This window comes from Annulohypoxylon truncatum (assembly GCF_022578515.1).
Source record: "Annulohypoxylon truncatum strain CBS 140777 unplaced genomic scaffold F4807scaffold_14, whole genome shotgun sequence".
Lineage (NCBI taxonomy): Eukaryota > Fungi > Ascomycota > Sordariomycetes > Xylariales > Hypoxylaceae > Annulohypoxylon > Annulohypoxylon truncatum.
Window position 1 is genome coordinate 457,088 of NW_025953800.1, and position 24,091 is coordinate 481,178.

A 24,091-nucleotide genomic window follows, 5' to 3' on the forward strand; every position below is an offset into this window, starting at 1 on the left:
TAAGCAACTGTAGCAATGAATCATGCTAAGCTGATAGCACCGTGTCTTCTCCCTTGTAATATGCTCCATCCTTGAGATTTATCAGGCCAAAGGTCTCGTGATTTCCACACATCCTCGATGATTAACCTGGCTTTCTTAACGCTTGCCAATTGTCTTGTCTCTTGGAGAGCTGCGAGTCGACTCAGAATAAGTTTCCTATCTTCGTCGCAATCCCGGACGCCTAGTGTGGCTACAATAAATAGGGGCCAAAGACCCGTGTGGGTCCGGAGGGAGATTTTGGGAATAAGCGACAAAATTTGAGACGTTACTCGAATCATTTTCGGTTCATAAGGCGAGGCATTATCTACGCGCGAATAGAGATACAAGATAGCTGCAAGTCGTTTGACCTCGGCGATGACGGAAAACTCCGAATTTAATGATGCAGATTCATGAGGGACATTTTGGTGCAGTTGGTGGAGAAGCCTTTCGACTTTGTCTCGACGTTGCTGTATCGTAGGCGAAAGTTTCCTTTGACCTGACTGCCCTATTACCGAGCTCATCTGATTTATTTCTGAAATTAAGATGAGCAAATCTCTCGGGCATCCAGTAAGGGCCAAAATCGTCGATTTATCGACGGCTTTACACATTTCAGTGACCATTTCAGCGGCCTCCGTGAGCGTACCTCCAGTAGCAGCGAGGATATCGTGCGAAACGAAGTAAGTCACTGCGAAATAGAGGAGTGCCTCTTGATCCGCAGTCAGAGCACCCAGGTCTTTCAGGCGGGAGGCCAGAAAAGTCCTTGCAAAGTCGGCATGTACAGTCCACGAGTTGGAGCAATCCTTTGAAATCTTGGCCGAACAATTAGTACTATTTTCGTTTCTGAGTGGGAACTATAGTCACCCCCTATTCACTTACCTCAAAGAATGTCAACATAATAGTCGAGGCAATGATCTGATCTTTGGATGTCCCGCTGACTCCTCCACACGCTTCTCCTGATGCAAGATGGGCGAGTTCTGCTCTTAGGAGACGCAATGCCTTAGCTCTATGAAGCCACATGGCCTGTCTGTATTCGTTTCGCCCAATACTCTGAAGTTGATTCGCAGATGCCGCTAGCACGCATTGGAACAAAGGTCCCTCTTTGGAGAAAGCTGCCATCTTCAACACAATATCTCTATATGGGTTGAAGCCGGGGTCTATAACGATTTGGGTGGTCATATATTCATTGAAGTAGCTCCAGAGATAGCCCTCGGCTTCCCCTAGACGAAAGGGGGAGATATACCGGTAAGGCGCAGGTTTCTCTACCTGATACTCGATGTCCTCAGCTGGAAGACGATCTTGATGGTAGTCGTGATTCACTTGAAAGGTATCCGGATTATAATCCGCTTGCATAGTGTTGAGGAACATCCAGCTTTGGATAGAAACCATGAGATCCTGTGGTAATCTTGGTGGCACATTCTCGTGACTCTCAAACAAGACGATGTCCTGCCAGCTCAGCTTGATTTCATAACGACAAGTGAAGCCTAGCCGTTCACAATGGCGGCACACAGGACGCTCTTCCGGGCATTTGACGCGCCGCTCTGAAAGATGTTAGGAGGTGCATATTTATATGAGAGTTGAGAATGCGATCTCACCTCGACACTTCCGGCACCCAGTTCGCGTTCGCAACTCGGTCTTAGCAGGGCTCCGCATCTTCAGATGCAGGCAGGGATCGCCGACGATCAACAAGTAACGTGATATTTATTACTATGGGACTCTGAGAGGTATGCATCACCGCTTCTACGCATACGCATGGACAGACGGACATACACTAGAAGATAGTAAATGAGTCGAGAGGAGTTGTAAGGTCGGGGTAATTACTCTCCACTTCGAGTATTGGAGATAGGAGGTAGGCCCCTAGGGCGTTATCACACTAGTGGATTCGGAGTAGATAAGCAAGCTATCAATGTCAACATTTAAGATAGGCAGCTCCGTCCCGTCACACTGTGAAATCCGGATAACTCTAGAAGTACCTAAGTACCTCGAGTCCGCCGATGTGCCGACCGGGATCAGGGTTGGTTGGTCCAGATTCCCCCATTTCCCCACGATCATGTACGTACTAGGCAGTAACCTGCATATGCACGTCGCTTCCCGTTTCCTCGGCCCCGTCCATGTATCGCACCAATAAATACATATGTACGTACTATGATACTTACCCCTAAACCTCGAACGACGTCGATTTAGAACGATGAGGAATATCATATTGTACGTAAACTGTGTCCGATGTCGTGATATCGTGGCCCGAAACCGCTCTAGGGAAAGACGACATTTAAGCCGGTAGAAGAGTGTAAAGTAAGAGAAGATCCCAAAATGAAGCCATCGTGTATTCTAGCGATGCCTCGAATAAAACCAGGACATACCTTCTGAATATAGTCTATGTTGGTATACAAGGTCGCGAACAATCGTAGATATGGACAAGCAAGCATCAATTCTGATCCTAGGTGCAGGTACCTTCGGCCTATCGACAGCCTATCATCTGGCTAAGGCTGGTTATACCAACGTGACAGTCCTCGAGAAATCCGCCACCTTCCCTCCCGAGCTCTCTGCTGGTAATGATCTAAACAAGATCATAAGAGCCGAATATGAGGACCCTTTCTACGCCGAGCTAGCCCTCGAGGCTATGAACGCCTGGAAATCACCCCTTTTCACCCCCTATTACCACGAAACCGGCTACCTACTCTGTAACTCAGCTGGCGCCCCTGAAAAGTCCAAAATCTCTCTCCAGAAGTCCCTCGATTCCATTCGCCAGCGTCCAGAATTCGAGAACAAGATCACGCCGGTGAACTCCCGCGATGACATCCGGAAAGTAGCTCCCGCCTTCGACGGCCCCATGCTTTGGAAAGGCTACTTCAACAGCTACGCAGGCTACGCGCACGCCGCCGACGCCATGACGGCGGTGTATTCAGCATGCATTGCCCTAGGCGTAACCATCCACCTCAACTCCACAGTCCAAAACCTAACCTACTCCGACTCAGGGGACATCTGCACAGGCGCCATGACCACGAAGGGCACGCACTACACCGCCTCCACCACGATCCTCACCCTCGGCGCATCCCTCGCCTCGATCCTGCCGCAGATCAAACGCCAGATCATCGCCAAAGGCTCGCCAGTAGCGCACATCCAACTCACGCCCCGCGAAGCAGCGCAGCTGCGCGGCATCCCCGTGACGTACGCGCGAGACCTAGGCTTCTTCTTCGAGCCGGACGTGCGCACGCAGCAGCTCAAGCTCTGCCCCGCCAACGCCGGGTACACTCACTATCACCATCACCACGCCACTTCTTCCGGACTCCTCTCGCTGCCGCCCTCCGACAACTCGTTCGTCGCGGCGCGCGACGAGGCCGCGATCCGTCGTTTGCTAAGGGAGACGCTACCGGAGCTGGCGGAGCGGCCGCTGGTCGGGAGACGCGTGTGTTGGTGCGCGGATACGGCGGATAGCGAGTATGTGATTGACTTTGTGCCGGGGAAGAAGGGGCTGGTTGTCGTGACGGGGGACTCGGCGCATGCGTTTAAGATGTTGCCGACGCTTGGGGCGTGGGTGAGGGAGGTGCTGGAAAGGGGCCGCCAGGATAGGGAGAGGTGGCGGTGGAAGGAGGGGAGTGATGCTGCGGGTGTGGATATAAGTTGGAGGGTTGGGAAGACTACGGATTTGCAGGAGGTTCGGGATGAGATACGGAGGGATGAGGATGCGGTTGAGGCTAAGCTGTAGAGGTGCTTAAGTATGCATAGGTGGGTACCTAGGTGGGTACCTAGGTAGGTAGATATGAGTTTTGGTGATTCATAAAGGAGTCGTTACTGGAGTCTAGGTCCTTCGAATCGGTGTTGAGCGTGGATGGGGCAGGAAATAGAACGCGTACCTACCTGATATCCGACCGGTTGTCACCAATCTCTGTTCATCCTTTACTGTTCCTTCGCAACCGCAAAGCATCAGGCATTGTTGCAACTGTGATTGCTTGTGTAGGTAGAGTTGACATCTTCCACTGTCACCAGCCCACCTATTGGTGTCTTTTTTTTTCCGTGTTCTTATTTGTATATAATATTAACATTACCTCTAGGCAACCTCCCATTTTTGCTACACTGCAATCGAGCCGAAAAATTCTACTTTACCAACAAGGTCCGATGCCATAAGAACCTTTGAAGAATTTAGGTCATAATAATCGCAGGCCGAGGCTCTAACCATCTGCATCAACATATCAATTATATTGACATTCTTTTTGTGTCAGCCGGTAAACATCTCAAAATGGAATCGAACCGTCCATCTGACGATCTTGACATTGCAGAAGTCGAGTACTCATGTAAGTAGTACCTATAGTTCCTTCTTGTCATATTCAAGGATGCCTCAATTAATTGGGTTTATCGAGTATTCCTCCGAGATAAAAGGATTCCTCGCGCAAGGGACCATTCGCTAACTCAATGTTGAAGTGTCCGAGGTGCGCAAGCATCGCATCCAAATCGTTCCTATCGTAAAGGAACTGGTCGTCAATTATCACGACACGGCCATTACCGCCAAGAGACTTCATGATCGACTATTCCAGAAGTACACACATCTGAAAGCCCGGTATGCGCAGCTACAAGTAGAATTCAACGCATACTGCACCGATCGCAACGCTCGTGAGGACAAATGGCAAGAACAGGCTCGAGATGCTGTACTTGATGACCTGCGTAGACTAGTCGACACGGCTGTTAGCTCGAAGGAGGCATCTTATCAGAAGACGACAGCTCTTGTGGTGGAGCATTTGGAGATGAGCAATGAGAATGCCCAACTGCGTGCGCAGGTGGAGGAGCTCCGTCGTGAAAACCGAGCCCTGAAGGCTAAGAAAGTCTAGAAAGCCGACCGCAGTTGCAAGGAAGGGCTTCGTGCTTTGAGTATTCCCCCTTCATCTCACAATAACATTGACTATATCGCTAATCTCTTGCCTGTCTAGTGATATACCATGGAGGGCTACGATGGGTAAATTGGGGTTAGCCCTTGATTCTGTTTGAGAGTGTCTGTCCAGCTACGGGTGGTAATTGGAAGATGTTGGGTTGAGGGATGAGGGGGATTGTGTTTGGGTTTCCTTGACTAGGTAGGTAGAGAAAAGGAGGGAAAATAATGGAACTGCTTTAGATTTTTTTTTCTCCGGGAAAGGTCTCCTATGCCTACCTAGGATGTGGCGTTACTGGTGTCTTCCCAATTTGTTGCCTTCTGTCAGTCTAGAAGATAAAAGGCAGTCGTTACCTTATAGTGGACTTGACTGTGACATAGGGGAATACATCACGAGAGTGCTTACCGTAGTGTCGTATGTATATACCTGGTCAACATGAACTGTGGTCTGTGTCATCTTCTTAGAAACAATACAGCCAAGATATATACTTAATTCTATTGCTGTATATCGACGCCTATACTCGCAAAGTACTGGCAATGTGTCTTCGTGTCCTCGTCGACATTCTCCATCGACGTCTTCCCTCCTGTATCAAACAATAATCTATTCTCTTCACCCGAGTCCCATTTCTCCCAGGTCGCCGACTCCGGGACCTTGAACGTGTTCGGGTCTAACGTGCGGATGAAACTGGTCCAGTACGCTTGGATCACGGGAACGACTTCTGCATTAGTTCCGTTAGAGACATAGCTCTTCGGCGGACTCCCGTTCGTATTCTGGGGGCCCCATATGGCTGCTAGCTCGATAGTATGAGGCACGCCTAACCCCGCTGCTATTTCTGCTGGATCCTCGACATTATATCGGTAGGTGTATGTGCTGCTGACGCCGTGATTAGCCATGGCCGACGATATATACAGAGTCGGACACATGTAGCGCATGTCGCCATAGACGTTACTGACTTGCCGCCAGTAGCAACCAGTATTGGGGCAGGTATCATTTGGATTCGGGTACATTTCATCGATCTTCTCCAGTTGCTGCTGTGTTATGTTTGGGAACTGGTCTTGAATGAACTGGTTGCTCTGGGCAAGTGTTGATGTATCTTGCGGCGTGAAAACGGTCCCAGCATTAGTGTCATCGCCGAAGATCACGGGAATTTTAGCGAAATTCCCTTTAGCGAATGCACTGTAAGTGTAGTCGGTGAGAAAGTCGTTGTCTAGAACGGGATTCCACATATACAGTGGTGCCTGGCTCAAGCCAGGATAAGGCCATACTGTATTCGCCGTCTGCAGTTCCGTGGAGGTCTTGCTTCGCAAGCAAGCCAAAGAATTGGTGCTATTACTACAGCCAAGACGCATCGTGAAATTGTTATACTGATACTGGCTCTGCGCGATGGTAAGAACCGGAGCAAATGATACTGATTCTGCGGCTGCCCCATGGAACAATCCGCTGTTTCTGCCTCCATAAGCTATCATCTGAAGACTTATGCTAGCGGCGCCCGCAGAATCTCCGCCTAGAACGACACGGCCAGGATCGCCGCCAAACGCCGAGATATACCGATTAACCCATTGAAGAGCCTTCCGTTGATCGCGCAGCCCGTTATTGGCTTTGATCTGATTGCCGTTGGTGATAAAGCCATACGGACCCACGCGATAGTTGAAGGTAACGATGACGACGTTGTAGTCGCTAGCTTCGATCAAGCCCGATCCGTTGAGATTCGGATTACTATCGACGCTAAAACCTCCGCCCTGTATGAAAACAAAAACCGGTAACTTGGAGTTCCGCGTCGCATTGCTTGGCGCGTACACATCAAGAAACAAGCAATCCTCCGACGTTCCACTGCTTGGTGGAGATGAGCCAACTGCTAGGCAGAGTGGCCCGTGCTAATATAGGGGAACGATCTCAGCAAGGATTTCGAAATCAGAAACAATATAATAGTCAGTTCGTGATACGCACCTGGGTTGCTTCTTGGGTGGCGGTAAAATTGCATGGCGGATCTTGCGGAGGTGCGAATCTAAGATCACCGAGTGGCGGCGCGGCGTACCGAATGCCAAGCCATTGTGTGATGCCGTTCGGAGTAGAGTAGCCCGTGTACCTGTTGCATATTAAGTTGACGGTAGGGTCGACAGCTAATACAAGGCAGAATAGCTGGCAAAGCAACAGGATGGCGACCTTGATCGTAACCATTGGAAAGTCTGAGGTCTCGGGGTGCTCCGAGCGGGAGGCCGACGAGATGTCGCTTTGATTAAGGGGTCGCGTGCGAGAGCGCCATATTGCGACGCGGACATCGCAGCCTTCATATATCTGCAAGCCTGGGATACTTATTGTAACGGTGTCTGGGGCGGGCTATTGGCATTCCACGACATCATCTGACGAGATTCCATTATCTACTCCCCCGTCCCGCGTCCAGACCCGAGAGTGTTTTACTTCCCTGTATCTACCGTCCCTGCTCGAGGCTGTGTGACCAATGCCGAACCATGCAAGCTGACCACATTCCAACGTGCTCGCCAACAGTCCTCCCATCTCCCTTGTAGAGAAGCATGTAGGTAGGGTAGTGTAAACAAGACCGCGTGATCGAGACGTAAAGAATCCGGGTGAGAAATGTCTGACCGCCCGCCGTCACTAAGCGGCACCGTCTGCACGGCACATCTACACTAACCTAGGCATATCTCAAGGGATATGCAAAGATTGGAGAATTATCGGCATAAGCGTGTGGGGGAATAAGGCTCTAATCGTAGTTCATCTGTATTCATCGTAGTCTGCTCCATTTTCTCCATTCCTCCTGCGGTTGCCATAAACTTGATTTGACGACTCATCCAATGTGGGGAACCCCGGGCGTTGTTCGCTCTATTAATGCCGAATCAGTAAATGACCCCTGGTTCCTCTCTCCCCCCTTGCATGGGGGCGTCGGGCGTCATCAATACGAGTTTTCTGTGTGTTCATATTGTTGCCATGCCTTTCTTACACGCATCTGCATATTTTCACAATCATATCAATATATAGCGGAGTTGCTATAAAAATTTGTCAAAATTTTTTTATTGTTAACCTAGTGGAAAAGGGGGAAGAGTAATTCCAGACGTTGCGAGCAAGGCAAACCGTTGTAGCTAGGAATAATACCCTACTCAAAAAATTATCGATATGCATGTACGCGCGTTGAAACCACATAATGTATGTGACATACACGTAAAGATGGCTGAGGTTGAAACGAATGGTAAATTACACCGTCCGAGAGCCGTCTATGCTTGGGTTCTCGATGCCGCTTCGCCAAGTCTCGTTAATACTTACCGCCTTGCTCCAATCTAGATTTCCCTGAAAAAGGAAAAGCCCGTGCCCTCGATCGTGAACTCGTACGTGGCTACCAATGAAAACAAGCCTGTTCCTGACTTATTGTTAGGTAACTAGAAGACATGCCATAATAAGCTAATCTCCGAGTCAGCTGCCGAGAAATTGTTAAAAGAAAGCTGAAGATGCAGGGCGTTCTTGAGATTGATATCTTAGATACCTTACATTTCAACCCTATCACCAAAACGTCCTAGGAACGGCAGCAACCGCAGGCTTCGCCGGATGATTGCAGCGCTAAGAGATCAGCATCAGAAGATTTACTTACGTAGTTTTGCATACCGGTTAAATGTCCTCACATACATAGTAGAAACCTACTCCGACCCGGTGGAAATGAAACCTCATATTTTTTATTATTTGTTTCCTTAATATATTCCGACCAAGATACGCATCATGCGCCAAGTCGACATGTAACCTCATACTGCCGAATGCAAGATGACACTTCAAATCCTACCCAAGTAAATTACCTAGACCATTCTCAACTCTAAATAGAGCGCTTTGTAGTTACTGTCAATACGTCGTTCGATGTTTTAATTATTCGATGGCATCACCATGCATGCCAACCTGTGTCTAGCTCATGTCAATCCGTATATTAACTTGAGCCTCAAGTTTCTTGGTTCATATATTTCATAGTAAAGATCCCTTGCCAAAATTAGACCAAGCACACATTTTCACAATATTACCATAACGCTTAGAAAGAGTCGCGAGGAGAAATATGGTGTTAATCCTATGGAATGCTTGGGCTGTCTCCTTGGCAACTAACAGGTAGCAAGCAGGTATAAACCCAGATAAAAACAAGCTGACCAAGCCGGACGTTACTCCTAATATAAGCTACAGTCACCCATTACCTATGCCAAGTGATATGGTATGCATGAATTCTAATGGCTTACCAAGCAAGGAGACTGGAGACGCATGAAGCTATCACTCAAGCAACGATTAATACACCATATAGAATTTATATAATCCTAGGTATGCTATCTCTTTAGTTAGCATAAGACTACAGCTCTACCGCGATTAGTCATTGTACTTCCAGCAACCCCTGAGTTCCATAAAATCTTACTTCTAGTTGGTTAGACGCCTCCGAAGATCACTGTGAGAGCCTCAACGCTCACAGGCTTTAAGGGCCTGCGCTATCGCCGATGTACAGTTACCGGTTTTATGGAGACTGTAGTCTTATGCCAACCAAAGAGATAACCCCTTACGTCTTACATCTATCAGCTTGTCGCTACTACTTCAAGAACTTTCTCGTATAATAATCTAGATAGGTACGGTTAAGCTAAATAACTGTAGGGTCTCGCAAAACCCACTAAATACGTCGGATGAGACTATCTCGCTTATGCTGCATTCTTATCAAGGGGTAGGTATATCATGACAAACATATGTCCAGCTATCTCATGCTGTTGGCTGTGGTTTGGTATCAACAACAAGCCAAACTTTATCTTTATAAACAATTACCTCTCTATGAAACAGTTGCACGGGCTTACGACTAAAATAATAGGTAGTCCTGTGTGTTCTACCTGCTGCTCTCATCGATTATCTGAGAGCACAGGTGAACACATGGGTGGCAGACACGTTAGTGTCAAGACGTGTTGATGACAAGTGGTCTCCTGAATCTGATTGCTGGCCCCGAGCGTTGACATTGTCGGATTCTTATCAATGTTAGTGGTAAAAGCTAAGACTACATACATCTAACGTCTGCGAAACGCTCTGACAAGACACGTTCTCAGATTGTATTCTACCTAGCGTTGATAGATATTGCAGTGAAAGATAGGAGCTTTGTTCTCTTACCTGACAGCGGAAGTTAGTAAGGTATCAAAGGCAAGGTCTCCTTGCGTCTGATTCTAATGGCAGGCCACAGTTCCTCTGTGTGCTATGTCCTGATGTCAAAGTTGAAATGGTTTTTGATTATCTCTATTAATAACATTCCCACAAGTGGTGATATAAATAAGAGATATCTTTATGAGACATGGCTACCTAGGTAGGTAGGTAGGAATCCCCATTCGTCAACCTTGTTGGAGTGACAATAGAAGGTTTGGAGCTCAGTCTTCGTTGCTCCAAATGCCCAAATGCTAAAGCAGAACACGTTGGCTTAACTCGGCTAGAGGTATAATCGCAGGCCATGGGACCGAGATAGAGCATGCAAAAAAGCCAACCGGCCGGTTCCAAGATTCTATACTCATGTTTGCCTCATCCCACCATCTTACGTTGCACTTTTTCAGCCCTTGGGAAGTCAGGCTACCCTACCCCCCAACATTATCCCGCAAACCGAGGCTGGCGCCGGGCGCGAAAACTGACACATCAGCGACAACGCCCGTCAATTGGTGGAAAACCGCCCTTCCCCCAACCTTCCCCGTCGCGCATCAAGATAATCGCGTGGTCTGGAATACCTGGATGAGGAAAGGCGTGCGGAGTCCCCACGTTTTCCCCCCTACTTACTCCTCATTCCCGATCCTGGGAGCCGGTAACACGCCCAACGGGCGCTCTTACGTACATCCCTACCCGTCTAACCTATACGATCTCCAATCCTCTCGGAAAGGTATTCCGATAAGGCACCGGCGTCGTCTTATTAAGGGAGCGCCCGCCCTTAGGTCAGCGGGAACTTATCAAGGAACGGTCGCACGCAGCCAACGTACCTACGTATCGAAAGATGGGCGTCTCGACGACAGACGCGGTAGAAATCGAACACGCGGGTCCCTCGCAGGGGCAACAAGGAGGCAGAGATGGCGGCGATAGTAAGGATATCGTGGCCTCGTTCCTCGCCAAGCACGGGCAGGGCCAGAGGATCGAGGTCACGCTGGCCGACTCCGCGCGTGTGCTACGACGCATCGACCTCGTCATCCTGCCCATCATGTTGACGGTCTACTTCCTCCAGGCGCTAGACAAGTCGTGTCTGGCGTATGCGTCGGTTTTCGGGCTGATCGCCGACACGGGGCTCGTCGGCGACGAATACTCCTGGCTGGGAAGTATCGTTTACTTGGCGCAGTTGGTGATGCAGCCGTTGCTGGCCTGGCTGTTGGTTCGCTTGCCCATCGCTAAGTTCACCAGTACTATGGTGTTGTTCTGGGGCGTCTCTCTTGCCTGCATGGCGGCTGCGCATAACTTCGGTGGTTTGCTGGCCACGCGATTCTTCCTGGGTGTTTTCGAGGCGAGCGTTGCGCCTAGCTTCGTTGCCATCACACAAATGTGGTGGAGGAGACGGGAGCAGACTGTGAGGACCAGTTACTGGTAGTAAGTTGTATTCGTTTTTCTGTCGGTTTTATTCATCTTAGGAAACTGAAGCTGGGCTTATGAAGTTCGATGAGGGGCTATGCCCTCACGATGGATTTCGGATGACTTCTCAAGTATCCAAGAGGATCTAATCAATGGCACTTTACCATAAAGCTAACTGTGAATCTTCTAGCGCTATGAACGGAATAACGAACATGGCAAGTAGAGTTCAATGAGATATGCGATATAGCGTAATAGCTAACGGTGTCGAAGTTCGGCAGCTTGATCACCTACGGCTTGGGACATGTAACATCGCACCTTCATTCCTACCAGGTACTTGGGCGCTCTAATCGTGCTACACCGGTGACGAATTAGCTTACTAACGGCACCTAGATAATATTCATGTTTTTCGGATTGATTACTGTCGCTTTCAGCTTCGTCATGTTTGCCTTTATGCCTGACTCACCCGTAGAAGCAAAATTTCTGGATGACAACGACAAGCTGATTGCCGTCGAACGATTGCGCATGAACCAGATGGGTGTTGTCTCACGCGAGTGGCGAAACGACCATCTCAAGGAGGCCTTACTTGATCCCAAATCCTGGTTTTGGTTCGCCCTCATGTTCTCTATCAGCATCCCGTCAGGAGGTATCTCTACCTTCGGACCGCTGATCGTGAAGACATTCGGGTTTGACCAATTTACGACCATCCTTTTCAACATTCCCTTTGGATTCGTGCAACTCGTCGCTACTGTAGGCGGAGCTTTCCTCGCCCAAAAGATCAAGATGAAGGGCCCTGTCATCATGGGGCTCTGTCTACCCCCCATAGCGGGCTGTGTGATGCTCATGGTGCTTCCCCGGGACACTTCGCACCAGGGGGCTCTTCTAGCTGGATATTACCTTATTTCGGTTTATCCAGGAATAAGTAAGCCCTCTCCATGTAATGCAACCTTGTTCAATTATTGACATCTTCCAGCCCCAATGATCTACTCATTGGCGTCGCAGAATACCGCCGGCGACACCAAGAAAAAGTGCACCAACGCCATCCTCTTCATCGGCCAGTCCATAGGCAATGTCGTCGGTCCGCAACTATACACGCAAAAGGACGCGCCGGGATATGAAAGGGGTCTTAGATCGAATTTGGCGCTCTATATCGCGATCATCGTTATATGCGGAATCGCGCTTGCGCACCTCAAATACCTAAACGCGAGCCACGCGAAGAGACGAGTGGCGATGGGCAAGCCCGCCGTCATCGTTGACACCAGCTTGGACTCTGCGGAGGAGGTAGCAGCAGCAGCCGCCGCCGCAGCGCAGAAGAAGTCCGTGGGCGAGAACGGGGTTGGAGACGCCAAGAATGCGGACGAGGCCGTCGCTTCAGCCGATGATGCAGAAAGACCCGGCGACAGAGCGTTCGACAACTTGACTGACCTCGAGAATGAAGATTTCGTTTTTGTTTACTAAGTTTATCACGTCTTTTTCCTCTGTTGAGGTGTCACTGGGAGGTACATTTGGCGATTATTAGTGGAATGGATGATTGTAGCATATATCTGATAAAATCATGTAACATATTGCTTTAGGATCGATTTAAAACAATATACTCACTTACTGCACGGCCCTATTAATGGGGAACTCCACGATATCTAACTCAACTTGCAAATGTAACAGAGTTCTGTTACACATAACCCTATAGTCATTTCAGACTTATCTTAGCCGGAACATTAATGTAATTTTGCTCTCATCGGGCGTATGAATATGAATTTCAACACCCGGCCATACCCGGCATTCAGCATTATTGCTCCTTTCGTTGATTCGGCTGGTCCACTCCACCAGCCAGATTATATTCGGCATAATGCTTTATCAGTTGTGGTACCCAAGCCGGATAGGTCGGGCAACTCCACGACGGTCGAGTATGTAAAGGGTTTCCAGTCACCGATTAAAGGGCGACGTCATCGTCCATTTCCTTCCGTTTGAATTACATAGCTTGATAAAGATTGTCTGATCTACCGATCATCGATGATCTCTCCATGGATGACGCCAGTTGTAACACGGCCCCTATTAGCATGACTTTAGACCTGCAGATCTAGATCGGCGAATCACGCAGCGTTCTAGAAGTCCCCGAGCCGCAAGTTGGCCTTCTGAAATTCTGAATGGTCCATAAGAAATCGAATCCTGGCTCTCGGGTCCGACGAGGATGTGAATGAAACAAGTTTCTAGCCACACCAATTCAAGGGTCTGACGAAAGCCACAAGACGTATGCGTTCATGTGGCGTTTTCATCTTCGATTAGGTCAATGAAAGCGATCCCTTGGGTAAGAAGATGACATCATGTTCTGGGAGCGTCTTCTCAGAATGTATAATAAGGTGAAGATTTTCGAATATCCGACCTCGTTTCATTTTTGAAATTAGCATTCAGGAAAACAACGCATCTCTTGAGAAGACACGCGAATCGCCATTTCAACGATCAAGGCTTCTTAGTCATCCAAGTTCAAACCAAATCAAATCACGAACCACAACTACCACAATCCAATTCACAATGTCAAACAACCAAGGTGGTGGTCTCCTCGGCGGTCTAGTTGGCGGAGTTGACAATGTCCTCACAGGCGGCGAGAAAGCCAAGGGCCAAGGTGGTTTACTCGGAGGTGTTGGCGGTGCCTTGGGCAGTACGACCGAAGGACTCGGCAACGGATTGAACTCCACTACACGAGGAGTCGGAAACGCCGTTGGGAAGACTACCGAAGGTGTTGGCAACACAGTCGGCGGCGTGACGGATTCGGTGGGAAACACCGTGGGCGGTGTCGCTGGTGCTGGCGGTGCTCCACAGAAGAAAGAAGGTTCTGGGTTCAAGAGCTACGGCATTTGAGCACATGATAGTATAAGCGTTTGTGTATGCGACCTTGGGCCTGGTATATCATGGGGGTTAAAAGGGAATATCACAAATATAATATAATTGCAAATTGAACATAAAATACTCAGTAGTGGATGTTGAGATGGCTTTAGTTCGACTCAACTCGTAGTGTGGCTAGAAAAGAGAGCTCCTAGGTAGGGCTTAACGAAGATGTGTGGCTTGACATGTCCCGCATCTTTTAGTGGAACTGTGGGGTAACGTTTAAGAAATTTGGGGTCTCATATACCTAGTAGTGGTATGAAGGACCCTTCTAATTTTACACCAAGCTTAAACGAAACTTGGAAGCTTCAAATATTCACTGGGGCCTTGGATGCGTCCTAATTCCGTCAATCGCTCAAATGGCAGCTAATGAGGATGAAGGTCCGTCGTATGTCGACTACGAAGCCTTTCTTGATCCAAGTTTTAGCCCTTCGTCCTTCGCTAATAGCCTTGTCCTTGCCACAAATAATCCGAACGACACTCCGCTAGATCTCTCAACGCCGCTGTCCAAAGTACTCTTCGATGCTCAAGAAATCGACTCCCATATAGATCTCCTTACAACCCGCTCTGCGATTCCTCTTCTCTCACATGCTACAGAACAGACCGAAGCGAGCGGGAGGATAATAACAGAAATCGATAACCAGGTAAAGAGCTTGAACGAGAGTTACAAGCAACTAGAGAAGGAAGTCATACAAAAACATGCCGAAGCCGACGAGGTGCGCCAAGTTGCTGCTCGGTTATGGGAGACCTTGAAGCTAGGCAGATCTGTTGGCCGCTGTCTCCAGCTAGGACGACAACTTGAGATCCAGCATACGGAAATAAGTAGTTCAGGATCAGGCGCCAGGAAAGAGGATCATAGAGCATTGGTACGCTGTGCGCATACGCTATTGTCATTGCGGGAGATACTCGATAAAAAGGCGCCAGGTGAAGAGGGGCATGGCCTCGATAAAGTCAATGCAATTAGGAGTTTGCAGGACTCTATTATAGGTCCAATCGAGAAATCCGTCAGGAGCACCTCGGAACAGATTGTACGGGAGTTTAACGTTGGCTCCGCTTCGGGAACTACCACCTTCGCTCAAAGCGAGGAGGCTAAGGCGCGAATCATATCTGCCGCCGTCACGCTCTACTTGATATCACCAATACCCGGCGCCAAACCTGACAAGTGGTCGCCTCAGTTGCTTCTCCAGGCCCTCGAAGTCTACTTGCGCAACTCTTTGCAGAGCTCTATCGCATCGCTAGCGAGGTCGCTCGCAACATTGCCATCCCTAGACCGGACCTTGGCAGAAGTATCAGCTCGATGCCAAAATATAGTCGCCATGGAAATCATCCTTTCCACGACTAATGCGCCACCTCACCCACTACTGCCGGCTCATAAACATACTCCTTCCGATAAGTCGAATCTTCTACAGTACTTGCTGGCGTATCTTGAGACCGGCTCTCTAGCGTCCTATTTCTGGAGGACTATGGCAAGCAGTCTCGCAACGAGGGTTCAGGAAATCGTCAACAGAGGCGGTGTTTCGGCACGTACGTTGAAGACCAATAAAAATAGTGTAGGGGAGGCTATTAGGGAATGCGTCATCCGAGGCAGTCAACCTCCGAGCACCGTTACGGCCACTAAAGGGAAATCTTCCAAGGGAGATCCAGAAAAAAGTGGTGGATGGGATAGGGAGGTGGCGGTTATGGTTGGTAGTGTTATTGGAAACCTCGGTAGGTGATAACAGCAGGACGGGAATGTCTACCCGGTTAAGCTATTAGTTGGCCGACCTGTAAATAAGAGTATATTAACGGCTTACGATTTCCTAAAAGCAAGCATCGTAGTACTATGATATGAACCCCGCGAAAGAGGAGTCCGGGATGGCCTTAGAGGGCAGTTTGAGCAAGAATCTGGGGTATGATTATTGCCGCGGCCTCGATCACGAAGCTCTATACCTAGTTGAGTTGTATCTTCAAGATAACCGGCTAGATATTATACGCAATCAAACTTCGGTCGGCTACATCACGGGGTTTACCGGGCCGTAAATGACCTCACTACCTACCTATCTATTCCCTCATTAAAATTACCCAATATGGCTGACTTGATACGACATGACAGCACTAATGTTGAGGTCAATTCATACTTATATGCCTCATTTCAGAGTGTCTATCATCCCTAGAAATCCACAGAAGAAATTGACCAATATTCCAACCTATGAAGCCCAAAAACGGGCCGTTTGGCTGCAATTGAGCCACTTCTGCATAGACCAGTCTCGAACGTAATAAGGCTCCCACTCGTTAGGAGTTAAGACATCATTGCATACTTGGCGCCTCCAATCGGTATTCCCAGAAAACATGGAGAGATTAGATATATGGTATGCTAACAGAATCTGTCCTGCTCATACTCTATAGCGGGTGCTGTAATTATATCCATTATCATCGCAACACTCGTAGATGTGGGAGCTTTTTAGAAACGCGGTGTCCGTGAGAGCTAAGATGTCCAATAGAGATCAATTTTATATCGCTTATTAACGTCTAGTACTGGGTATGAATACATATGCGTACATGAATGTACTATGTATGATAACGTATCTACATACTATCCACGCATGTACGCATGTATAAGCAAAGTATCCAACTCATCCATGCCCTGGAAAACTCAATGGGGATAACCGTAAAGCAGCTCGGCCGTTAGCTCCACGTTTTTATGATCAAGGTCTTCAATATAAATACCCTCGCAGCTGCCTCGGTCTTCCTACTACGGTATTCAGGCTATGTATTTTTTGGTGAGGTGTTACATCCCTCTTTCATCCCGCCTACGTCATTGGTTTAAGGTACGTACCTTTAGTGGCCCGCCTGGCCAATGTTTTTCCATGCCTTTCACATTTCTTCTATGATTTCTGATTCCTTCTACAAACTCCACGGTCTCCACAAACAATTCTCAGCCTGTCTTTCAGCATGTGCCAGCGTCACAGGCTCACAACACTTACCCCACCATCTAGCATCACCGCCTTACACTTACACTCTAATTACACACTTTTGACATACATAGTACATTGTTGATCTAGGGCCATTGATCTGTCCGTTCGTCGAGTTCTGTGCGTATCAACCTAAACTAGGGTCGTCTTATTATTTGGTTCAGTGTCCCTTGTGCTATTCAGGTGTTGAAAGTGCTCGTTCGTCTCTCATTCGTCTTCCTCTCGTTTAATTTAGTACATAAAATTCCTTCAGAATAAGCACACCACTTTCGAAAATTTGTACCTGATCTGCCCACCTCTACGGTTCTGCGCATGTAGTGCCGCAGTCGGAACGAACCGTTTAAGTTTCGATCTAGGACGAGAAAGGCCGAGATCATTCTGATCGTTCTTTGAGTTGAGACGATTTTCCCGCAGCGGTTGGCACTTTTCACAGGAATTGGCCAGTCCTGCTAGCCCTCGTTCAGGTAACCCACACTCCGCCCAGACGGCCTGGAGCAAAACCTCCAGGTTGCATCTACCATACTTTATCACTCTTCCACTGCTATCACGAACCTGGTATCACTTGGTGCTCATGCCCCACTATCCTCCCTAAGGTGGGAAACAAGCCAATAATCGCGACGACGACGAGAGCCCCGCCACGAGCCTATGCTGTTCTAGCCTTCTGCATTCTACCTCCCCTACCCGTACCAGCTGTACTTTACCCATATTTGAACTTGCCTATGCCTACCTAACTTACCTACGCTATTTCTTCTGGCTTTGACAGCCATCGGTGCTGCCCTCACCGTTTGGCTCATCAAATCACGGTTCTCGCCGATAATCTCGCACTCATTTATTTGCCTGTAATCGCCTTTAATTGCCAATTACCACTCAAGCTACCCTTGTGTACCCTTCCGTCTCCTCTTCTGCGTCACCGCTGTGTCTCAATCGTTTGCCTATACATACCGACTTTACGCCGCGTTTTAATACCTTTTAGAGAGTAAAGCTAAGACGACGATGGCAGAAAGCAAGCAAGAAGCCGAAGTCAAGACCGCTAGCGACGTTGTAAAAGAGGCCGAACAAATGTCTTCCACCCCTCGAGAGTCCGCTCTTAAGAGCGACTCCGAAGAATCGCCTGATTTACCACCCCACGAGCGAAATTCTGTTACAAGAGTGCCCGTAACTCCGGGCATTAACCTCTCGACGTATGCGACGGGATTAAGCGTCGAGTCTACCAAATCTCCTAGTCCTAGTTATTTCAATCAGAATCGGAACAAAGCCTCCAACAAGTCGGCGACTGGTTCCACTGCAGAGACTTCCTCTCCCACGAACCTAGCACAGGGGGCCAGTTCAGATCATGAGGTCTTGCGTCGGATGAGCGTATCATTGAGTGGGCGGAGAGAATCTATCACGGAAATCAAGGCCGCTGCGCCTGACCTGGCTCTTAGTGGTAACATCATCTCAGCTACCTTCACGACCCCTCACTCTCTGAAGTATCACAAGAGCGGCGATTGGGTTAGTAGAATCTTACCCCTGACGTAAGTAAGTTGTGTGACTAATCCCTAGTAGGAATTGGGCTATCGGCGCGGCCAATCAGCTCTCTTCGATTCTTTCTCTTACCTCTCCTCCGACGAAACGCCTTGGAATCATACCGTCGTTGCGTGGACAGGCGAAATCGAATCGCTTGCCGAATCCTTGTCTGCACCAGATATCATTCCTGATACGACCTCGAGCATTCCGGGTCTAAATCACCTATCTGCCCCGATACCGTTGGATGGAGAAACGCCACCTACACCTCCTGAGGTTGATGGCTTATGGATTCCAAGAGAACATCAGGTAAAGCTGGAGCAGCTATTGTCCCATGATAAACGTATCAAGACTGTTCCTGTGTGGCTCGCAGACGACACCGAGACGAGCGACGAGGGTATCACGCTGAATGACCAAGCCCGCTGGAGGCGATATGCCGAGCACACGATATATCCCCTGTTCCACTACAAGCAACACGAGCCCAACGATGGCCGATCCGAGCGTATTGAATGGGCTGACTACTTCCGCACCAACTTGAAGTTCGCTAACAAGATCATCGAGATCTACAAGCCAGGCGATATCGTAGTCATCCACGATTATTATCTCCTGTTGCTCCCTAGCATGTTGCGGCAAAGAATGCCAAACATGTACATCTCATTCTTCCTTCATTGTCCTTTTCCTAGCAGCGAGTTCCTAAGATGCTTGCCGCGGAGGAAAGAAGTGCTTGAGGGCATGCTCGGTGCCAATCTTGTCGGTTTCCAGTCGTATAGCTACTCACGTCACTTCGCCAGCTGCTGTACCCGGATCCTTGATTTCCCTTCGGATTCTGTTGGTGTCGATGCGTATGGGGCTCGCGTGGAAGTTGGCGTTTTCCCCATCGGCATCGACGTGGCCAAGGTCGAACAGATGGCATGGTCGAAACAAGTCTCAGATATGTATGACGCTTTAAAGGAGCTCTACAAGGACAAGCAGATCATTGTGGGGCGTGACCGGCTGGATAGTGTCCGTGGTGTCGCCCAAAAGCTCATGGCGTTTGAGAGGTTTCTGGAGCTCTATCCCGAATGGCGAGAGAAGGTTGTTCTTGTTCAGGTCACTTCGCCAAACACTATCGAGGAGGGAGGAGAAGAGCCAGAGAACAAGATAGCAAGTCGGGTGAACGAGTTGGTCATGAGAATTAACGGCACGTATGGTAGCCTAGGGTTTTCGCCGGTACAGCATTATCCGCAATATCTGTCGCCCGAAGAGTATTTCGCGCTGTTGAGAGCCGCAGATATTGGGTTGATCACATCGGTTCGGGATGGCATGAACACGACTAGTCTGGAATACGTCCTGTGCCAGCGCGACACGCATGGCCCGCTAATCCTGTCGGAGTTTAGCGGTACCGCAGGAAGCCTGCGGGATGCGATACACATAAACCCCTGGGACCTCACCACCGTTGCTCACCAAATCAACAACGCTCTCACGATGTCCGCTGAAAAACGCCTGGCGATGCAGTCGAGTCTCTACAAACATGTCACGACGCAGAATGTGCAAAGCTGGATCGCCAAGTTTCTACGAAAACTCGTGGGCACGTTAGCGTCCAATAAGAACGCGAACGTCACACCGCTGCTTGACCGCACACTCATGTTGAAAGAGTATCGCCAAGCCAACAAGCGTCTCTTCATGTTCGATTACGATGGTACACTCACTCCGATTGTTAGAGACCCTCAGGCGGCTGTTCCATCGGAACGAGTCATCCAAACCCTGAAGGCATTGGCGGCAGACCACCGCAATGCCGTATGGATCATCTCGGGCAGAGACCAAGACTTCCTACAACAACATCTAGGTCATATCCCAGAGTTGGGCTTCAGTGCGGAGCACGGAAGTTTTATTAGACATCCGGGCCACGACACATGGGAGAACCTGGCTGAGAAGTTAGATATGGGCTGGCAGGCGGACGTGATTGAAGTCTTCCAAAAATACACCGACCGTGTGCCTGGTATGTGGCTTTACGAAAAATTAGAGGACATTTTTGCTAACCGGTCTTGATTAGGCTCGTTCATAGAGCGCAAGCGATGTGCGTTGACTTGGCATTACCGCCAGGCTGATCCCGAGCAAGGCCTACATTCATCACAAGCGTTGCACAAGGATCTTGAGGCGACCGTGGTCCAAAAGTGGGATGTAGATGTGATGAAAGGCAAAGCCAATCTTGAGGTACGGCCTACTTTCATCAACAAGGGTGAGATCGCTAAGCGCCTGGTTAACGACTACAACACCGACATCGCGCACATAGCTCCACCGGAAAGTGGTTCACAAGGTGAGAAAGCCAAGGAAGGGAAGCTGGATTTTGTGCTATGTATGGGTGACGACTTCACTGACGAGGACATGTTCCGGGCCTTGAACGGCCTCAGCGGTACGCAAGTCGAGACTGACCACGTGTTCACTGTTACTATCGGTGCTAGCACGAAGGTCACTCTGGCTAAATGGCACATGCTGGAACCGCAGGACGTCGTTGAGGCCATAGCTCTCCTGGCCGGAGTTGGCCTGAGTGGTGAAGCTCATGAGCAACTGAGCCAAGTCAACTTGGCAACCGTCGCCGGGCTCGAAGGCCACGTGCCTCAATGACTCGCGAAATCGAAGCTATGATTATATTATGGACGGGAAGCAATATAGACAAGCGTGGCGCTAGGGTGGTCAGGGCTCAGACTAGAGGACATTATTCGTGCATACGAACTATCGTGATCCATTCACGGCTATACAAGTAAACCCAGAAAAAAAGGGGCCGCAGGCGAAAGATCGGACTAATATCCCGAACAGGACTCGTCCGATCATCTTGAGATAGAGGCATTCCTTTGCACAAGCTTGGGGTAGACATAGAATATGTATTCGGGACCAAAATATGCCACCTCATGGCCGGCATGCTTGTGTTTTAGGTGGCAACATTTGCCTATCTGCTGCTATGTGAGTATATACATAGACACAGCAATTATCTAGTAGTTCTTCAAGACTGCTCGGTATACTTGTTAGCATCTCGGCCCCCGTGACGCGGACGTTGCAACTTTGAGTGATATCGGGCGAAGGAACTCGAGGATGTCGACGCGATTCGGCGGCAGCTTTCTACAGGTAGAATCATTCGACTATAGGTAGGTGAGGTTATAGATTACTAATTTAAGGTCTATAATATAGATACATAGTCGCTACATACCCGTGCTATTCAGCGTTGTGCGTTGCGTCGTATCTCGTATAGGCATAGAAGAAATAGAATCGGGGGCCTCGTTTCAAGTTTATGCGCGACATTAGGGTTTTTTAAGTCTCAGGTTGATGAGGATGCGGCCGGCGGTACAGATTAGGTGGATTACCTACCTACTTGACGAGAGTGGGGACGGCCAGCGTAAGACGGCCAGCTTTCTTCAGCGGGGAGCCGGTCGTCAGCGTTACTTACCTACCTACCTAGGTGGGAGATAAGGGAAAAGACTTCTTTTTTTCTACTGTTTCGGGGCCGGATTAGCTAAGATGGGAGTGCTGGTCGATCTCAGGTGAGAAAAAGGGCCCTTGGAGAGGAAGCGCACGCCGGGCTGCTTTTTTTTTCTTTTTTTTCTTTCTTTTGGGGGTTCAGCGAGCGCAGGGCCAGGGTTGCAATTGGCGAGAGAGCGAGTGAAGGAGCCGCGCTCACATGGTAACGCTACGCGGAAGACGGCGACGGCGACGGCGACGGCAAAGAGAGACGCACGCGAGCAACGAAGCGCATGGTGTGCGTAATAATGGTTATGTAGCATCCATATAAGGCGAGCAAGTAGAAATCCACGGGTTTCATCAGGTACCCGGGTAATAGGGAGGTTTCATTCTTTCTTTCTTTCCTATTATTAATGTTCCAGGGTATGATTGACCTTAGGCACCCTTATTCTTCTTTCCGCCGCCGCGCAGCCACAGGTCGGCAGATGGGGAATTCTGCATCCCAATCCGAGGTATTCGGGCGGCGCAGGAGGTCAGTGGGGTTTGGGGTTGGGGTGTCATTCGGATCGCGCTCGGGTTGGGAATTCTAGTATTGGTAGGTATGAACCGACGTAGGGAGGTAGGTAGGTAGAGAGGCAGGCTGATGATGGTGGCTTGGGGTAGTATGGTGGGATGGAATAAGAATCTATAAAGAACGGATAATAGGGCTATAGCTAGGTACCTAGGTAGATACGTGCATGCATTCTGCATCATACGTGTGTAGCAAGCGACCTACAACATATACATACAGCACTTGGAGGCACAGCAGTTCGATGGTGGTAAGATTAGGTGGTACCTTGCATACCTGATATACTACGCATGGTGCTTTGGATGTTCCTATGCAGGCTGGATTGGCTAGATGGGCAAAGGCGTTACATTAGACTAAGCCCTATGGTAAGTGGCGATTATAACTCGGAGAACACAGTATACTCTACCATGGGTCAGAACCTAATTACAGGCCGTATTGGGGGCTTAGTCTGCAATCGAGAGATTAAGGAACTAGTAAGTACAAACGTCCTTTGCATATCAAACTTCATGATCGTAGGTCTCGGGCAATGTCAATATCTGCATTGCATTTCCATTTCTCGTGCTACTCTGCTTGAATTGTGTAGAGGGTTGCTTCAAGCTTGTACGGCATCAAGGTGGGTCTCTGACCTTGAAGCCCCCTTTTCAGAATTAGTTTAGCATATCCGCCAATAGGTATCGCGAAAAGAGTTACATGCCACTGATAAATCTTATTTCGACTGGTATATAGATGGTCCAGAAAAGAGACAACTCAGCCGTTGTGGCGGAAAGGACCCTGAAATTTCTCATGCAGGCCGTTTTAAGCCCCGAAATTATAAGAGTACCAGTAGTATAGCCACCTGAATATACCTATATTTATGATTACAAGTTTGAGATTAACTCTGAATTGTATATTACATGCCTAGGTTATTACATCGTATATTGTACATCGGGACCGACAGTGATGTATGTGACTTGTCATATTCCGTAGACCACTGACTTAGGGCAAGAATTACCGTGTAAACTAACTAAGTGTAAGCTGGGTGTAAGCTCTAGACTTAAAATAACAGAATACCCAAAGAGGATTTTTGAACTTTTGTCTTATCCTGTCTCTCCTTGACGAACGTAAATAGTTTCGTGAGAGTATAGGTTGGGCCATATCATTGGAGAAATTACGCTTCAAACGACGAGAAAGCTGGAAGGAAGTTGAGCGCACAATATTATGATAGCCCTTAACCTGAGACTTCTTCTAAATTACCTGAATGGATGTAAGAACCTTAGGTAGGTGTATTAAAAGTATGAATCTATCCCATTAGCTGGTTTAAGTCTACAAACGTCTCTAGATGCATCCTATTATGCTAATTATTG

General features: G+C 48.7%; 8 protein-coding genes across 8 annotated transcripts; 6 read left to right on the forward strand and 2 right to left on the reverse strand.

Moving 5' to 3' along the window:
- Window positions 1-20: 20 nt before the first annotated feature.
- On the reverse strand, window positions 21-1,668 carry F4807DRAFT_460012 (fungal-specific transcription factor domain-containing protein; the record flags this gene model as incomplete). The annotated part of the gene is made up of 3 exons (XM_048001458.1): window positions 21-827; window positions 895-1,556; window positions 1,611-1,668. 3 exons carry the CDS (start codon window positions 1,666-1,668, stop codon window positions 21-23), a joined length of 1,527 nt encoding a protein of 508 aa, XP_047854701.1.
- A 653-nt stretch (window positions 1,669-2,321) lies between these two features.
- F4807DRAFT_72386 (FAD dependent oxidoreductase) lies at window positions 2,322-4,348 on the forward strand. The gene has a single exon (XM_048003400.1). It carries the CDS (start codon window positions 2,426-2,428, stop codon window positions 3,719-3,721), a length of 1,296 nt encoding a protein of 431 aa, XP_047854702.1. The 5' UTR covers window positions 2,322-2,425; the 3' UTR covers window positions 3,722-4,348.
- Window positions 3,941-4,999, forward strand: F4807DRAFT_72377 (uncharacterized protein). Its single transcript, XM_048003399.1, has 3 exons — window positions 3,941-3,973; window positions 4,068-4,307; window positions 4,435-4,999. The coding sequence occupies exons 2-3, from the start codon at window positions 4,253-4,255 to the stop codon at window positions 4,836-4,838; spliced, it is 459 nt and encodes a 152-aa protein (XP_047854703.1). The 5' UTR covers window positions 3,941-3,973; window positions 4,068-4,252; the 3' UTR covers window positions 4,839-4,999.
- Window positions 5,000-5,358: 359 nt separating this feature from the next.
- F4807DRAFT_424145 (alpha/beta-hydrolase) lies at window positions 5,359-7,661 on the reverse strand. Its single transcript, XM_047997844.1, has 2 exons — window positions 6,825-7,661; window positions 5,359-6,751 (listed from the first exon to the last, which is right to left on the reverse strand). The coding sequence occupies exons 1-2, from the start codon at window positions 7,053-7,055 to the stop codon at window positions 5,372-5,374; spliced, it is 1,611 nt and encodes a 536-aa protein (XP_047854704.1). The 5' UTR covers window positions 7,056-7,661; the 3' UTR covers window positions 5,359-5,371.
- A 3,067-nt stretch (window positions 7,662-10,728) lies between these two features.
- On the forward strand, window positions 10,729-13,015 carry F4807DRAFT_72473 (MFS general substrate transporter). Its single transcript, XM_048003401.1, has 5 exons — window positions 10,729-11,435; window positions 11,608-11,632; window positions 11,688-11,747; window positions 11,808-12,336; window positions 12,388-13,015. Exons 1-5 carry the CDS (start codon window positions 10,855-10,857, stop codon window positions 12,870-12,872), a joined length of 1,680 nt encoding a protein of 559 aa, XP_047854705.1. The 5' UTR covers window positions 10,729-10,854; the 3' UTR covers window positions 12,873-13,015.
- Window positions 13,016-13,937: 922 nt separating this feature from the next.
- On the forward strand, window positions 13,938-14,395 carry F4807DRAFT_424155 (uncharacterized protein). Its single transcript, XM_047997845.1, has 2 exons — window positions 13,938-13,959; window positions 14,011-14,395. Exons 1-2 carry the CDS (start codon window positions 13,944-13,946, stop codon window positions 14,268-14,270), a joined length of 276 nt encoding a protein of 91 aa, XP_047854706.1. The 5' UTR covers window positions 13,938-13,943; the 3' UTR covers window positions 14,271-14,395.
- On the forward strand, window positions 14,396-16,736 carry F4807DRAFT_424157 (oligomeric Golgi complex subunit 5). The gene has a single exon (XM_047997846.1). The coding sequence runs from the start codon at window positions 14,654-14,656 to the stop codon at window positions 16,007-16,009; it is 1,356 nt and encodes a 451-aa protein (XP_047854707.1). The 5' UTR covers window positions 14,396-14,653; the 3' UTR covers window positions 16,010-16,736.
- A 303-nt stretch (window positions 16,737-17,039) lies between these two features.
- F4807DRAFT_424164 (glycosyltransferase family 20 protein) lies at window positions 17,040-21,930 on the forward strand (the record flags this gene model as incomplete). Its single annotated transcript, XM_047997847.1, has 5 exons — window positions 17,040-17,101; window positions 17,320-17,443; window positions 18,246-18,736; window positions 18,791-20,726; window positions 20,781-21,930. Coding segments are annotated over 5 exons (3,185 nt in total), but the record flags the coding sequence as incomplete, so codon positions are not given.
- Between the last annotated feature and the right edge of the window lie 2,161 nt (window positions 21,931-24,091).

What these genes read in the sequence shown, in the direction of transcription:
- F4807DRAFT_72377 (XM_048003399.1), top strand. Translation starts at nt 4,253, where the DNA reads ATGGAATCGAACCGTCCATCTGACGATCTTGACATTGCAGAAGTCGAG. An exon ending in TGCAGAAGTCGAGTACTCAT is followed by an intron (nt 4,308 to 4,434) that starts GTAAGTAGTACC and finishes TCAATGTTGAAG; the next exon opens with TGTCCGAGGTGCGCAAGCAT.
- F4807DRAFT_424157 (XM_047997846.1), top strand. Translation starts at nt 14,654, where the DNA reads ATGGCAGCTAATGAGGATGAAGGTCCGTCGTATGTCGACTACGAAGCC.
- F4807DRAFT_72386 (XM_048003400.1), top strand. Translation starts at nt 2,426, where the DNA reads ATGGACAAGCAAGCATCAATTCTGATCCTAGGTGCAGGTACCTTCGGC.
- F4807DRAFT_72473 (XM_048003401.1), top strand. Translation starts at nt 10,855, where the DNA reads ATGGGCGTCTCGACGACAGACGCGGTAGAAATCGAACACGCGGGTCCC. An exon ending in GTGAGGACCAGTTACTGGTA is followed by an intron (nt 11,436 to 11,607) that starts GTAAGTTGTATT and finishes TGAATCTTCTAG; the next exon opens with CGCTATGAACGGAATAACGA. An exon ending in CGCACCTTCATTCCTACCAG is followed by an intron (nt 11,748 to 11,807) that starts GTACTTGGGCGC and finishes AACGGCACCTAG; the next exon opens with ATAATATTCATGTTTTTCGG.
- F4807DRAFT_424145 (XM_047997844.1), bottom strand. Translation starts at nt 7,055, where the DNA reads ATGGTTACGATCAAGGTCGCCATCCTGTTGCTTTGCCAGCTATTCTGC. An exon ending in CCACCCAAGAAGCAACCCAG is followed by an intron (nt 6,752 to 6,824) that starts GTGCGTATCACG and finishes CCCCTATATTAG; the next exon opens with CACGGGCCACTCTGCCTAGC.